We start from the raw sequence: 17,478 nt of genomic DNA on the forward strand, positions 1-17,478 counted from the left end.
CACACACACACACACACACACACACAATAGTCAGTATCCAAAATAACACACACAATAGTCAGTATCCAAAATAACACAACAGTCAGTATCCAAAATAACACAATAGTCAGCATCCAAAATAACACACAATAGTCAGTATCCAAAATAGCACACACACAATAGTCAGTATCCAAAATAACACAATAGTCAGATCCAAAATAACACACACAATAGTCGGTATCCAAAATAACACACAATAATCAGTATCCAAAATAACACACACAATAGTCAGATCCAAAATAACACACAATAATCAGTATCCAAAATAACACACAATAGTCAGTATCCAAAATAACACACACAATAGTCAGTATCCAAAATAACACACAACAGCCAGTATCCAAAATAACACAATAGTCAGTATCCAAAATAACACAACAGCCAGTATCCAAAATAACACAATAGTCAGTATCCAAAATAACACACAATAGTCAGTATTCAGATATCACTTATAAATTATCCGATGACGTAATTTATTATTATTATTTTTATTAGCTTTTATTTCAACTTGATAGACTGTTGAAACAAATGGCTCTTCTCACACAGTGTCGAGCAATAAAATTTTTTTACACTATATAGTATATACATTAAACATGATAAAAAGTAAACAGACAACTGCTAAAATACAAAACGTAAAAACACAGACATTATCATATGTATAAGTCAAGGAAATCCATACTAGTCAGTATCCAAAATAACACACACAATAGTCAGTATCCAAAATAACACACACACAATAGTCAGTATCCAAAATAACACACAATAGTCAGTATCCAAAATAACACACACAACAGTCAGTATCCAAAATAACACACACACACAATAGTCAGTATCCAAAATAACACACAGTAGTCAGTATCCAAAATAACACACACAACAGTCAGTATCCAAAATAACACACACAATAGTCAGTATCCAAAATAACACACAATAGTCAGTATCCAAAATAACACACACAATAGTCAGTATCCAAAATAACACACAATAGTCAGTATTCAGATATCACTTATAAATTATCCGATGACGTAATTTATTATTATTATTTTTATTAGCTTTTATTTCAACTTGATAGACTGTTGAAACAAATGGCTCTTCTCACACAGTGTCGAGCAATAAAAAGTTTTTACATTATATAGTATATACATTAAACATGATAAAAAGTAAACAGACAACTGCTAAAATACAAAACGTAAAACACAGACATTATCATATGTATACAACACGTCAAGGAACTCTCTACTATGCAATCAGTCATTCTAACAATGTCAGAAGACAACTGTAGTGTCATAGTAAGCAAGCATTATAATGTTGTACTAGAATAGTTCATTAAAGCTTTTATTTAAGTACTTTCACTCAAGTAAGGTGCGACTGCACAATGTCGCACAAACTCAACAAAAAAAACATCATTCATTTAGCTCAAAACCCCCTCCCCCTAAACAAACGTTCACAAGTACGACATCAAACGTTTATATATGTAAACCATGATGAAAACTGCAGTGTTCACATCACTACGATCGATGTAATGTAAAAACATGATTCTAAACACATTAAAATACTACCAGAAACGCAGCACCATATCTCACATTAGAAGTAAATTTTATGAACTTATCAACATCTCAGTAGTGAATACAGAACCTGTTATCATTGAAGTAGTAGTGAAACTTTTCTGTTGAAATGTGGTTAGAAGTGTGAAAGTGAAGTTCAGCAATTGCAGAGATGCCAGAACTCCCTCTCCCCTAAATGAAAATTGTCTGTTTATGAAACTTGTGTGACATTGTGCAATTGTCCCTAAAACAAGTTGATAAACTCAGCTTGTGTCACTTCAATAGGGAACTTGCAAACCCGCCATGTTGAATGTTGCATCATTGGAAATGTGATAATAAATACTAATGAATCTGTACTGTAAACAATACTAGTTACATTGTTTGCAACCACGAATGATCAATTCATAGTTACCCTGACAATTGTGGGAGGTTTTTTTTATTGGTAGCTCCAGATAAGGTATTATGATAACCACAGATAATCCCATAGTCCTTTGCGTCTGATCATGCTCAGTCTGGATTGCAAGTTCCCTATTGATATAAAAAAACTTATAAAAAAAATTACAGGAAATGGTCGTTAAAAGACTAATTCAAAATCAGCCTCTATTGCATTCACAGCCCTTAAATATTATATTAAATTTTTACATGCATGTACTTTTTATCTTAAAAATTAATTGTCTATGTCACGGTTTCATTTTAAATTCTTTTGTACATTTGAAGATATATTAAGTAATATTTTCCATACTTATTTCAAAACTGAAGCATATGACTTTGTTGTCCAAATTTATCTTTGAAATGTGTTCAAAATTTTGCTTTCCTAATTTTAAACATCATATTGGAGTTTCCTATTAAAGAACTTAGTTACTAGAACTATACACTCTCTGGTGTGCTAAATTGTAGAAAAATCAGTGTGTGAAACCCCCTGTTTACATTGACACAGGAGGTGCCATCCCAATGTTATCTTTATATTGGAAATTTGCTATGGAATGTATTATCACAGTATGAAGTGTGTATGATAACTGTTAATGTTGCATAACACAGGGGTGCCACCCTAATATTATCTATATCTTAGCAAATTTGTTAGGAACTGTATTATAAATAAATCAGTGTGTGGTTCCATAACACAGGGGTGCCACCCTAATGTTATCTGTATATTGTGAAGATACAGGATTAAGGAAGATATCCAATGTAAGTTTTCATTAGTTCTGTGTTTCCCTTGTACCACCAAAGACTGCAAGTATCTGATGATGGACCCTGTAAACAAGAACAAGGATAATATGTCAGTACGTAAATGCTGATAGGAACTCTAAAATTAGTTTCTTCATAGTTTGGGTAAGTTTTCAAGGAATGTAATAAATAAATAATCATGTTGGTTTTATAATAATAAAAATAATACCGACTTTGAGGACTGTGAGAGAGTCTACTTTATTACACAACTGTATTGTCAGTGAATACAGTATGGTAAACAACAACAACAGCAACAATATTATAATAATAACAATAATAACAACAACAACAACAACAACAACAACAACAATTCTTTTTTCTCTCTAATACATTAATATCTTTACAAGTTTTTAAAAAATTTGGCAAGAGGAAGATGATATCGCATGATATTCAAATACGATAAATTTCTATTAATACTACTGATTGTCTGCTGAGGTTTTGAAATTAAAGATTTAAGCCGTTTTTGTACACACATACTACTGACATACAGTGCGCCCTCTACGTCAGTTTGATACAGTGCGCCCTCTACGTCAGTGTGATGTACCAGTAACACCCAGCAACTTCTTGTAACCCACCACAATTTAGTAATTAGCTTTTTGCAATTTATTGAGTTATAAACACAGTTGGTATATGTTGTTTCACATTGATATTTCAAGTAAAAAACAGCAGATTTGATTAATGGATAAAAAATCCATATAAATACCTATTTGTCATCTACATGGCTAATTTAAAGTGACCATATGGATGTGACTTGGGTATTTATTTTAGATTTTTAATTTATAAAACAATTTTATCATGGCATCCTACTTGAAAAATCAAAATGAAACAACACAGAACAGTCCTTGTTTGTAACTCCATAAGTTGCAAAAATAAAAAGGTTTGTTATTGTACGTACAATAACAAACATTTTAGGCATTGTTCCGCTTTTTGCAATTTATTGAGTTACAAACAAGGACTGTTTCTATGTCATTTCACATTGATTTTTCAAGTAGGATGCCATAATAAAAGTGTTTTATAAATTAAAAATCCAAAATAAATACCCTAATCCTCATCCTATGGCCACTTTAAATGTGTGCATAGCTGAAGAAATAAACTTACCTGATTTCCAGATTGTATCCATGGGTAACCTGTCCGTCAACGGTCCACTGAGATGACGCAGTCATATCATACGATGAGGTTTCTTCAAGTAACGATGAATGACTACCATCGTTAGTTACACTAGGACAACTTACACGAACCGCTTTCACTTTCGTTGCTTTGGTAAATGGGAAGTCAAACTAATGTATGAAAAAATAAAAATAATATAAAAAGGAAGGAAGGCAAAAAGACAGTCACAGACAGACAGACAGACAGACAGACAGGCAAGCAGGCAGGCAGGAAGACAGACAGACAGACAGGCAAGCAAGCAGGCAGGCAGACAGACAGACAGACAGACAAACCAGCAGACAGACAGGCAAGCAGGCAGACAGACAGACATACAGGCAGACATACAGATAGGCAAGCAGGCAGACAGACAGACTGACAGGCAGGCAGACAGACAGACAGACAGACAGACAGGCAGGCAAGCAGGCATACAGACAGACAGACACAGACAGACAGACAGACTACAGACATGCAGACAGACAGAGACAGACAGTCAGGCAAACAGACACAGACAGAGAGACAGACATACAGAGAGAGACAGACAGACAGACAGACATGCAGGCAGACAGACAGAGACAGACAGTCATTCAAACAGACAAAGACAGGCAGACAGACAGGCAGACAGACAGACAGACAGACATACATACACAGACAGACAGACAGATCTATAACATTACCTCCCCTTATGAAAGGTACAGGATATACATCCATATTTACTTACTGGATCTTTACTTGTACCATATCTTCTGAGATGTTGGAGAAAATTTGTCTTGGAAGTGTTTTGGATGAGGATAAGACTGGCTGTGCCATCAGCTAGATGAGTTGATGGAGACAATCCATACTGAGGTACAAGACTACACAAACCGGGCAGACTTAATATGCCTACATCTAGAAACGTTTCAGAAACACTCTTCCAATTCTCACTACTCAAATCATCCTCTGTAACAAATGTGAGATTTTTCCTTAGAATACAGAACTCTGAATGTGTGTATACTAGTAGTATTTGCACAGAAGTGCTGTATTAAAAATAGCATTGCATACCTGTATGCAAATGATATGCAAATGCCTGCATGATTGTTCCTTCTACATTAGAAACTCGTTGTTTTGGACAAACTCCTGCACAGCACCCCTAGTGGCTAAACTATGTAATCTTTTGTTTTTCTGATGACTTGCATATGGCTCAACTTCATCTACCGTATTCTAATTCTCAATTCCATCTAATCTCTATAGTCACAGACCAAAAACTGCTTTTGAACAGCACTCCTAGTAGCCAAACTATATATTCTTTTGTTTTTCTGATGACACCCATCCTTACCATAAATTCCAGTATCACTTGGATTGACTGCAATTCCTTCTAGATTGAGATGTGGCATGTATGGAGCCTCTTTTTTATTCCTAGTTTGTCCATTACGTAATAGTTCAGGATTACTTCTAGTTCTGATGACATCAGTGGGAATTTCTAACCACGCCATTTTGCTATGTTTTGGCGGGTCTGGTGTACGACTTCGTCTGACTTCAATAATGTGAGGCGCTAACAGCTGATTTGTCACTGCCGAGATTGGTCTTGGTGAGACAACGGATGACATGGGATGTTCATTATTTTCTTGAATGGCCGTAAAACGATGCTGTGATAACACTCTGTATTCCTCTACCATCACACACTTATCACACCTATAATATGTTGGAATTAGTATATCGCCCTCTAGTGTCATAGTATTGAAATCAGTACACCAATGGGTGCAACAATTAGAAGTTATTCCCCAATATTTTTCTTAGTTCGGCCAAACAAAATACTAGTGACCTAAGGGGTCTTCGTCACTATGAATGAACTAAGGGGCTTTTGTCACTATTCGTCTAGTGACTCAGTGACAACCCTTAGGTCATGAGTATTTTCCAGCTGAATGAAGAAAAATATTGGGGAATAACATAATTATACCAGCGCCAGTCATATCAAAGAAAAATTGGGGAAAGTAATGGTAATTTTGAATGTTTTTACTCATATTTCAAACACAGCAGAATCAGTGACGTAGACTCATGACACAGATACACACTGTACAACAACAAGCGTATATATTCCATATTTTTTGTTGAATTTGGTTTGTGCATGGCATAATATATGATGCCCACTGTACCGTTTCCATGACAATGCAAGACTGTAATCTACCACAGTAGTCACACTTTTCACAATGTATGATAGCAACTCTATTGTTTCCATGACAACATGTTAGTTACAGTCATTTGTTGTTGTACTCCTATATTCATCATATAGATATGACAGTCATGAATACACTCAACATTTTCCTTAATGTAAGAGTTGAACCATGATTGTGCCTCAGTCAACCCAGTTGTATAACTGGGGACTTGGTAGGATAGAGGTTGCAATGTGAATGCTTTAGTCCTATGTTTACCCTAGTCAACCCAGCTGTATAATTGGGGACCTGGTAGGATAGAGGTTGCAATGTGAATGCTTTAGTCCTATGTTTACCCTAGTCAACCCAGCTGTATAATTGGGGACCTGGTAGGATAGAGGTTGCAATGTGAATGCTTTAGTCCTATGTTTACCCTAGTCAACCCAGCTGTATAATTAGGGACCTGGTAGGATAGAGGTTGCAATATGAATGCTTTAATCCCATGTGTACCCTAGTCAACCCAGCTGTATAATTAGGGACCTGGTAGGATAGAGGTTGCAATGTGAATGCTTTAATCCTATGTGTACCCTAGTCAACCCAGCTGTATAATTGGGGACCTGGTAGGATAGAGGTTGCAATGTGAATGCTTTAATCCTATGCACTAATAAATGCTGCAATGGATTGTATGCTCCCCAGGGAGTTGAGGAAATATAAAGGGCCATTGTGCTGCTATAGATCCGTACCAGGGGTACTAATTATTAGCATGTGAACATGTATATTATAAATATAATTTATGAATTCTGAAGTATCAAAATATTTTTTGTTTTATATTAAAGATCACGTACCTGAGGTGACATCTTTGTCTGTCACTGATTTCATCAACTGGTAAATATTCTATATTGCATTCATACGGTCTGAAAGTCAAAACAGAAAAAAATTGTAACAAATAGTGTTTCCGGTAACATGGCATCAGAAAATGGGCTATATTTCTGTGTGATACTACAACACCAAAGTACACGGTTTACACAAAACACAGAGAGGTTTCGTTTTAGAACTAAACACTACAACAAGATCAATGAGATTGGTTGAAGAAACCTTTCAAGATCATTGAGATTCAAATGAGATTTTTCATTACACAGGGTCAGATGTGGGAAGGTGGCAATCACCCGGAACAAAACAAATGACACAAAATGATGGAAATAGAGGTAAATAACATCATGCCACTTTCACCACATCAGATTTCAATCAGATTTACAAATGCACTGACATTCTCACATTTTAATGCAATGTTTTCTAACTTTCTGAAATACCAGTCAATATAACCTGTATTGACTTACTTTATATTGACCTGCAAGATTATTGAATATTTGCATACTTTTTGTAGTCCCATTCTTTGTTTCTCACTAATTTGTAATGCCAGTCAACATAACTTTTATTGACTCCCTATTTGTGATACTTTGTTCTGGTCCAAATCATGTTTCTCATTTGTTTTGTAATACCAGTCAATATAAGTTTTATTGACTTACTGAATATTGACCAGTGATTTTGCCTTTGCATATATACTGCGAAATAATCCTAGCCATGGTTTCTTATTGGCTGTACAGATACTGTCGCTATGGAAACCATACATGGCAGTGAATCCAAACTGCTGAAATCTGCCATCTTGATATATACTGCACACATCAACAGGTTGAATATCACCTAGAATATAAAATTACAATTATATGACAGAACCCCATCACATGCGAGTGCAAGTGTGACGTACTCTGGGTATTTGCATGTCATTGAGTGCTTGCAGTGTTCTCTGCAGTCGTACTTTAAAGAGCGTAGCAAGTGATAGTGCAGCAGAAAACACTGCAAGTAGGAGTGCAAGTGTGATGTATTCTGGGTATTTGCATGTGTGCTTGCAGTGTTGTCTGCAGCAGTACTTTAAAGAGCATAGCGAGTGATAATGCAGCACAAAACACAGCAAGTATGGGTGCAAATATCCCCGAGTACCCATACTGGAACTCATGTGGCATGAGGTTCTGTTATTATTACAGTCATGTTTATCTGAAAGAAACTCCCATAATCTGACACTGTACAATCACACTCTTTTATGTACATCACGATTGTGTCCTCCTTTGCATATCATTTGCATGCATGGTACTGCACTGCAGTGAAAATACCACTATTATGTGTGCACCTGTGGAAGTAATCTCTGGTACACATGTAATAATACACATTATTCAAATTAAGAATTGTTAAATTCTTGTACCTGAAATATCATTTTATTTCCTATGCACGCCACAAAAATAATGATAACTTAATTATTTACTTGCCTCCACCATGACTTCCACTCTACATGCTACAAATACATTACCATTGGCCCTCTTGAGAATAAGTCAACCTTCTTGTTCTATTTTGACTCTCGTGCATGAGGTGAAATGATATTACAGGTACTGAGAATAAGTCAACCTTCTTGTTCTATTTTGACTCGCTAGCATGAGGTGAAGTGATATTACAGGTACTGAGAATAAGTGTGTTTCTACATCCCCACTGTGTGTGGCATGTTTGTAATTATTTATTTTGCATTTGAAGTTGTCTGTGTGTGTAAAAATCATTGTGTCCCATGAGTGGAACACCATGGCATCTTCATTTCATTTGTAATAATTTATTATCACAACTTACCAAACATAACATGTAGTGCAGCAGTCACTGGATTATTGGTTCCATGAACTGAATACGACAGCAAATCTAGAGGACCTGAAAAGATGTTTAATATACCAATAGTTAGAATTCATTTATATTACAACTGCTGACATCAGACCATGGACAAACGGAACCTGTTACAAACAGGGGAAAGTAAACAACTGAATTGGATTAATAACATTTTTGCAAAGCATGTTGGGAAAACAGAGATTTGTATTACAAATACTTGTATTTGGCTATTCAGAAATAAACAACAGACATAGGACTTGAACCTGCAACCTGCAAATTCCAAGCTGGCCACTCTAACTATTTGACCATCAGGACTGCATGTAGGTTAGGGTTAGGGTTATCAGCATGTAAACAATAGTAAAATACTGACATTTCAAAAATAAAATATCGAAAGCGTTAGACTATGCATCTATGGGTTGTTAGTTTAAATTTGCCAGCACGGTACACTAGTACATACTGTGATATCATGTCACACATAATCAAAACTTTGCATAAATCTAAATCTTATCATAAGACATCAAATTGTGGAAAGTTACGAATATCGGAAAGTTATGTTCTATGATACATCTATGGTGGGGTTATTGGTCTAAATTTGCTAGCAAGGTACACTAGTACATACTGTGATATCGTGTCACACATCAAAACTTTGCATAAATTTGAACCATCATATGTTCTCTCATCCATGACACATCTTTGGTGGGGTTGTTGGTCTGAATTTGCCAACACGGTACAATAGTACATCCTGTGTTATCGTGTCACACATCAAAACTTAAACCATCATAAGGAGGTCTTGTTCTGTCACCCATGACACATCTATGTCTTAGTCTAAATTTGTTAATTATTGTATTCACTGTACTAGTTAAATATAGATACACAAAACACAAGGCAATGGTACCGCCAACATGAGTATGACACACTAAAATAAAAGTCAATAAGTACAGAGGGTCAAACAAAGCAGATGGCACATAATAACATTAACAGTTCAGACCTGGAGTCAAAAACACTGAAATTAATTTAAACACTTCGGATTTACAACAGTGTATATGGACATTTTCATATATGGAAGGGGGACAAGCTATAACAAGCATTTTGAAATTATCTATGTTCGTAGTTTTTAAGCATGTTTGATGAGATTTTCACTATGGTAACAATATCCAATTTACAGAAAAAGTGAAAACCTAATACTTACCTGTAGATATAATACCAATAGGTAACATACATCTCACTGGTGTAAAATAAGTACTGTGATTAATACCGCCATCTTTTTGTGCTCTGATTAATAATCCATTGATGACTTGATTTATCAAGTTATCACTGCCAACACAAAGTATACTGTGGGTAGAAATAATAAACAAGATTTCAGAAATGTGATACACAGGAGTATATCATATAAATTTCTATTTCAAAATGCAAACATACACACACACACAAATGCATGTACATGCACACATACATACACAAACACATGCATGTACATACATACACACACATACACACACATGCATGTATGTTAATATAAACATGCACATACACATACATATACATACATGTAACACACACGTACATACGTACATACATACATACATACATACATACATACATACACACACATACACTTACACATACACACACACACACACACACACACTATATATATATATATATATATATATATATATATATATATATATATATATATATATATATATATATATATATATATATATATATATATATATATATATATATATATATATACAGAATTTGAAGTCTTTTTATAATTCAATAACTTGATTTTGTATAAACTAAACATAATTTAACTTACCCATCTGAGTTAGTCAAGTCCATTTCTTGTAACACATCAGTAACCTTGTTATTACTGCTACAAACTAAATGTAAAGTAAAACTAATTTTTATTAGTAACATTACACATTACCGGATAAAGAAAGCAAAACAGAAGCAAAAGCAAACATTAGGTTGCAGTCAAGTTAGAGAGAGAGAGAGAGAGAGAGAGAGAGAGAGAGAGAGAGAGAGAGAGAGAGAGAGAGAGAGAGAGAGAGAGAGAGAGAGAGAGAGAGAGAGAGAGAGAGAGAGAGAGAGAGAGAGAGAGAGAGAGAGAGAGAGAGAGAGAGAGAGAGAGAGAGAGAGAGAGAGAGAGAGAGAGAGAGAGAGAGAGAGAGAGAGAGAGAGAGAGAGAGAGAGACAGACAGACAGACACACACACACACAGACAGACTGTAAATTCACCAGATTCTTTGAGTGTAATCTGTACGTACTGTGAACTCACGAGTACTGTGAACTCACCAGATTCCTTGAGAGTAATCTGTGCATACTGTAACAAAATCTCTACTTTTCTTCTATAAATACTGTCATCTTTATTACTAGCAGAATCCAGTATGATATTTAGTTGTTTAGGTCTCTCTGGAAAATCTGAAACAGTACGATAAATATAACTATTTGTAAGTGGAACATCTTTTGACAATCAAGATCTCATCTCTAAAACTACACATAACAGAATCAAGCCATTAGCTAAGGAAGTGGGGTTTCTTATCTTTCTTATCACTGGATAATGTTTGTTGGCAATATTTACAAATGTGATAAAGCACTATTACATAACACATCAGGCAAAGCTAAGCTCAATATCTAAGTGTGAAGCGCCTAATGTCATATCAGTTGTTATCAGTTTTACTGACCCATTATCAGTGACATTGCAAATAGCTTTAGAGATGCAAACAATTTTTATGACACCCGACTTGCTGGCTCACCAAGTCGGGAAAGTTGCACTTGAACTGCTAATGCAAAGAATCCGTCATGATCCTAGTTGTAACTGGAACGTCTTTTGACACTAGAGCATCATGGGTTCTGACACATTTACTCTTCATTACACATTACAGTAACTTAAGGTTACTTTGATTTCTCTGTTTTCAGTTGAAAGTTTTCAGTGTGTTGCCAGCATTAGTTTTTTGGTGTAACAGCATTTATTGCAGCTGATAGACCCCTTATCTCAATCAAAATTAAACTCACCTGCAACAATAGACCCCTTAGCTAATTGTAAATTATGCTTACCTTCAATGATGTGTCTCTGGTATGCACTGTTCTTCATGACATGCTACAGTTTGATTTGTCCTGTATTGGCGTTGATATTTACGTACGGTGAAACAGCGTAAACACTAGCAGACATCCCCATAGTTAAATTCAAATTACACTCACCTTCAACAATTTGTCTTATGGTACGCATCCATTCCTGACAGAGTTGTTCTTCACTACACGTTACAGTTAGCGTGGCTGGTTTGATTTGTCCAGTATCAGCATCGATCTTTCGGTGAAACAGCGTGAAACCTAGCGGATAACCACCTTGACTGTTAGCCCGTACTCTACGTTTTATCTTGACTGCATATACGTCTTTTAGATTCAAACGTCTAGTATCATCAGATGGCGAATCATGCTTGGCTGAAAATATACAACATGGTCACATTTTAAACTACATGATTGGCTTAGATCGTACCATGTGATATGGACTATTGACCCATATTGACCTCAATTTGCATAATGGGGTTACTTAACATGTTATTTTCCCCAGGGCAATACTGATGTAGCCTGGCAGTCCTATAAATGATTTCCTTTGACTATAGAAAGATATCCTGCTGATCACATATAAAGCGCTACATGGAAAGACCCCACATTACATTTCCGACCTCATTCAGCAAAGTAACCCAGGCAGATCACTCCGTTCAAGCAACAAACAACTACTCCACATACCCAAGACCAGACTCTAATCATATGGAGACCGGTCATTCTCACACTCATCTCCCGCATTATGGAATCATCTCCCCCTTGACATTCGCACTGCACCTACTGTTGATATCTTCAAAGCCAAACTCAAAACTTATTTATTCCAAAGAGCATTCATGTGAACTGGGAGCGCCATTGGGCATCTTTTGATGGATATCAGGCACTTTATAAATTTGTGTTTATTATGTGCTTGAGAATATGATGTGTTATAAAACATTCATGCCAAGATTTCCTGGCACAAACACTGTAGGTTGGAAATAATTTCCATACGAAAAGATACCTTACTTGAGGTGTGAACTGACTGTCAATCGGTTATTGCTCTGAAAATATCACTGTTTGCTCTTAACTCTTGAGTTAAACCCCAAGGTTTTTCATCCCATAAACATTGTGATCTTTTGTTCCACTTGATTGGTAGTTTATTTACTCTCTGGGTAGTCATTAAGCCATTAATTCGGTAACGTGGAATTTTTCCGCGTTCAGGGGATTAGCCTAGATACATGGTTTGTGCTGGCCAATCCCGTCATGTAAATAACTGACTACAACATCTTACTGTGCAAATATGACAGTGTCTATGTATGTAATGTACAGTAAGCTTGGATTTATTACTCTGGTGATCAAGGCGTTAGTTTACTGAGATAGATACAAACTAAAACTACTGTCACAATATGTTGATACAACAGTGATAATCTATTGAATGGTCACTGGTTTAATTATAATCTCAGTGCCAAGGTGTCACTGAAAACTAGTTCCATCAGGGACTTCCATTCCAATGTTCACACTGATCTGTGTAACAGTGAGGGTGGAGGATGCAGGTAGACTGTGAGATACGTCGTGACATTCCGCCCTCACCGGTGGGAGGGGTTGGCCGATGTGTGACTGCGCCTCATCACAGCGTACCACCTTACAGATCAAGTTATATTAATGTGCACATCAGAGGAACCACTATCAATCACCCACTTTTGTAATCTACCACAAATAAGCTCCGAGGACTGTGAGAGTCTAGCAGAAACAACAACCAGATCTTTCAGGCTTATGTACTCGAAACAATCATTGATTTATTACAGATTTATGGTATATTAAGTCAGCATATGTACATATAAAACGTAATATGATAGTAACAATGGTATTTACAATTACTGTGCTTCAAGTACACCTTTGTTCTTGCTTTAAAAAAGTTGGGGAACCATGGCAACAGAGAAGGAGAAATCAGGTAATGCAGAATATTGTTAGTCTGGATGCCAACTTTGAGTGGAGGTATCAATCTTAATGATACTGTATATAAGAACTAGACTAATTTATTGTGTGACAATTTTGATTTATAGGAGCAAAATTGTACAAGAGATGTGACCACACCACAATGGGCTGAGATGGAGTACTAGTATTACATATGAGTTGGGGATTTTTTGTGTCATATTTATCTATTTATTTATTTATTTATCGCATCCCTTTTGTATCAGGGGCTCGCTAAGATTGTTAGGAGCAGCACTAAGAAACAATTAAAAATACACACACTACTGAAAAGATGAGTAAAAAAAACATATCCAGGAACAAACAACAAACTAAACTAAAGTGAGGTAAGAATATTGATAAAACGAAAATAAAAATAAAAATGTATGCTTCAAATGTTAGTTGTCAGAAAATTTAACAGCTAAACTATTCTATATTAGTTTTAACAAAATCTTTTCTGTTTTCAATTGCTTCAATAAGGTATTGTTTGACAAGTTTATCTATTTGTTTACTTATAGGCTCATTGTAGTGTTTCGTATTATCTCCTATAAATAAACAGAGTAGTTCTTTCCCTTGTTTAAAATCTTGATATAAGTTCATATGACTTGAGCCACAGATTATTTTTCTCTTGATTCGGTAAAGAGAGAATTTAAGTCATTCATTAAATAGATAAACACAAATAAAGACTGTTATCGTCATTCATTATATCCAAAACACTGCCACTATGGAATGCGCTACCTCACGAAGTTCGCTGTTCTCCCAACACACAAGCCTTCAAAACTGCACTGAATGCTATCAACACCAGGGCTCCTTAGTACTTTGATGGTATTGTCCCACACGTGACCCTTGACTACGTAGACGACAACCAGTATTGGTGCTTGTACGTCTATGATACAGATATACAGAAGAATGTGTGATCAAATCCATTCTTTGTCCCATACAATGTACATCTCAGACTGACAGAACATGATAATCCTTCTCTCTGTTACTGCTTCTTTGTCCTATTAAACTGTCTTTTGATTTTTTAAATCTTCCACAAATCAAAATGGCAGATTGTCACTATGCTAACTGAAATAGTGTAGTAGAATTTAATCTGTAAAAACTAGTCAATTATTTAGTCTAGTTCCTATACGGTATCGTTACCATTTATACCTCCTGGTTTAGTTAGCATCCAGACTGGTCAACTACAGGCAGGCTATGTGTACTAGCTGTGTGACACATCACGGACAATAGACAGGGAGTTGCCCCTTTCATTATCTGTGAACAAACATACTACTTATTGTATTTTGACAGTCACCTTTGATAACTTCTCACAAAATAAACAGCTACATCACAGCTACCAGTCGCGCTCTTTTGATTGTTTGAATTTTCACTCCACAAATCAAAATGGCAGAATAACTGAAATGGTGCAGTAGCATTTGTCTTTCCAGAATATAAAATGTAAGAACTCAAAATTGCAGGATAACTGAAATATACTGTAGTAGCATTTGTCCTTCCAGAACATAAAATTCAACAAATCAAAATGGCAGGATAACTGAAATAGTGTAGTAGTATTTGTCCTTCCAGAACATAAAATTCAACAAATCAAATCAAAATGGCATGATAACTGAAATGGTGCAGTAGCATTTGTCCTTCCAGAACATAAAATTCAACAAATCAAAATGGCAGGATAACTGAAATAGTGTAGTAGCATTTGTCCTTCCAGAACATAAAATTCAACAAATCAAAATGGCAGGATAACTGAAATGATGTACTACCCAGATCATAAAATTCAAGAACTCAAAATGGTAAACTAGTCCTTCCAGACCACAGGTAGACTATCAGAAACAAAGGAGGTGGGGAGTTGCCCCTTCCATTATCTATGAACAAACACACTGTTCATTGTATTTTGGCACTTGTCCCGAACACCTTTGATAACCTGAACGATGACGGTAAAATAAATAACTGTTATATATGTCTACCTCCATATCAATAAATATAATGACAAATTTATTGAAAAATATGATTTATGATCAGATTTTTCAATGGGTAATTTCAAAATTAAAGCAATTAAACCGTGTCTGGTCAAAGTCCCTCAATCAGCGCAAAAAGTTGTTCATCCGATCAGTCAACCCCAACTGTTATAGTCACGTAAACAGTGTACAAGTAGCATCCTGAGCTGACAAAAGTATACCATGAGCTGACAAATATACCATGAGTATGTTGGAACAGCAGCCTTGTATTACACACCACAGTTTGATAAGAACAGTGTACATGAAATGCCAGGGGAACTGGAAATTTGTTTGTGAATTTGAACTATTACTGCAATGCAATACAATACAATGCAATTCAACACAATGCAATGCAATGCAATGCAATGCAATGCAATGATAACTATGACGTCATCAATCAATCAATCAATCAATCAATCAATCAATCTTCTACCTCCTAGCCTTACAATCTAATTGTGTAGGGAATTTTGGCTCCTCTTGCCTCTTCCCTACCACCACGGTAGGAGAAAGGCAACTCCGGCAAGAGCCAAAAATTCCTACAAGACTGGTTTCTTGGGTACGTAGTGTGGGCTACCCGTGATGAATGCACAATACTATAAATACAACGAACTTGCTCTCGAGTAGCATCTACGATCTAATTTCAATGGGTACATTCAGAGAGCATGTCTTTCATTGTCTACTGTTGTCATGACAACGTACACTACCGTTTACAGTGTAGTCTTACCTTTACGTCCGATTGGTGACCATACCAACGTGTCTTCCGTCAGAGTTACGTCAAAATGTCCCTTCTCGATGTCAAAAATCCCCCGCAAAGGTAAACAAACACTCGCGGTTGCCATTATATTGTATTCCGTTTAACTTGAATGGGTATTGATGTAATCGATCGACTGGTCTTACGATTGAAAAACAGTGATTTCAGAACACTTAAGTCAAGGAAATTCATCATATATCTGTCTTTCTTAGAATTTCTAAGAATATGTCGACGTGAAACGCATTCACTGGGCGATTACTTTCCTGCGTTCCAAATTCCCGTCACCGGTTTGTCTTCAACTAGTCCTGCTTGCAGACGCGCCGCGTAGACGGTGCACGCGTTTCGCTCAACCAACTCAGCACTGCACTAGTCACGTCGTACCTCTTCAAACGCCAACACACGTCCACCCGCGCCGGACCCCAAAACGCTCACATCCTTTATTCAAGTTATTGTAGACGGCGCACCTGTAGGCTGTACAGCATGTACAGACAGATCACTGCCTTGTTATTCCAACTTACTTAATTTACAGGCTGTCTTACATCTATAGCACCGCTGCAGTTGGTTTACGAGTGACACATACCCACGCCGTCAATGCATATCCACGCAACGTCAACAGCGCCTCATAACATTATAAGCATTACCCTTAGCTGACCCGTGCAGAATTTCGTCACTTCCTGTGACACGCCGCCAGTGTTGCTATCGGCAATATCTGTATAATCTAGTCTTCTCAAATTGTCAGACACCACACATAGTAGATTTTTACCAGGATTTTCACTTTCCAGTTTATTCAACTACCCGTTTTACATTTTAAAGGTGACACAAACGCAACAGGAATATGAAAATCTATGGTACTTACTAGGTGACATACCGGCATGTGACATTGTCGACTGCAGTGTTTTATAACATTACAACACTTCATAGATGCAGTACTGCACTGT

The 17,478-nt window shown here is 36.3% G+C and overlaps 1 protein-coding gene across 2 annotated transcripts; it reads right to left on the minus strand.

The window, feature by feature from the left end:
• Positions 1–957: 957 nt before the first annotated feature.
• LOC144449946 (ceramide kinase-like protein) lies at positions 958–17,147 on the minus strand. Of its 2 annotated transcripts, none has more exons than XM_078140504.1 (12): positions 16,520–17,147; positions 11,990–12,229; positions 11,080–11,209; positions 10,605–10,661; positions 9,969–10,111; positions 8,750–8,824; positions 7,606–7,780; positions 6,925–6,993; positions 5,266–5,621; positions 4,672–4,889; positions 3,906–4,084; positions 958–2,834 (listed from the first exon to the last, which is right to left on the minus strand). In XM_078140504.1, the coding sequence occupies exons 1-12, from the start codon at positions 16,626–16,628 to the stop codon at positions 2,780–2,782; spliced, it is 1,806 nt and encodes a 601-aa protein (XP_077996630.1). In that variant the 5' UTR covers positions 16,629–17,147; the 3' UTR covers positions 958–2,779. The 2 variants fall into 2 exon arrangements, with proteins under 2 accessions (XP_077996630.1, XP_077996629.1); XM_078140503.1 differs by having other exon boundaries at positions 10,605–10,668; positions 11,084–11,209; positions 16,514–17,147.
• Between the last annotated feature and the right edge of the window lie 331 nt (positions 17,148–17,478).

Source organism: Glandiceps talaboti, chromosome 19, assembly GCF_964340395.1.
Source record: "Glandiceps talaboti chromosome 19, keGlaTala1.1, whole genome shotgun sequence".
Classification (NCBI taxonomy): domain Eukaryota; kingdom Metazoa; phylum Hemichordata; class Enteropneusta; family Spengelidae; genus Glandiceps; species Glandiceps talaboti.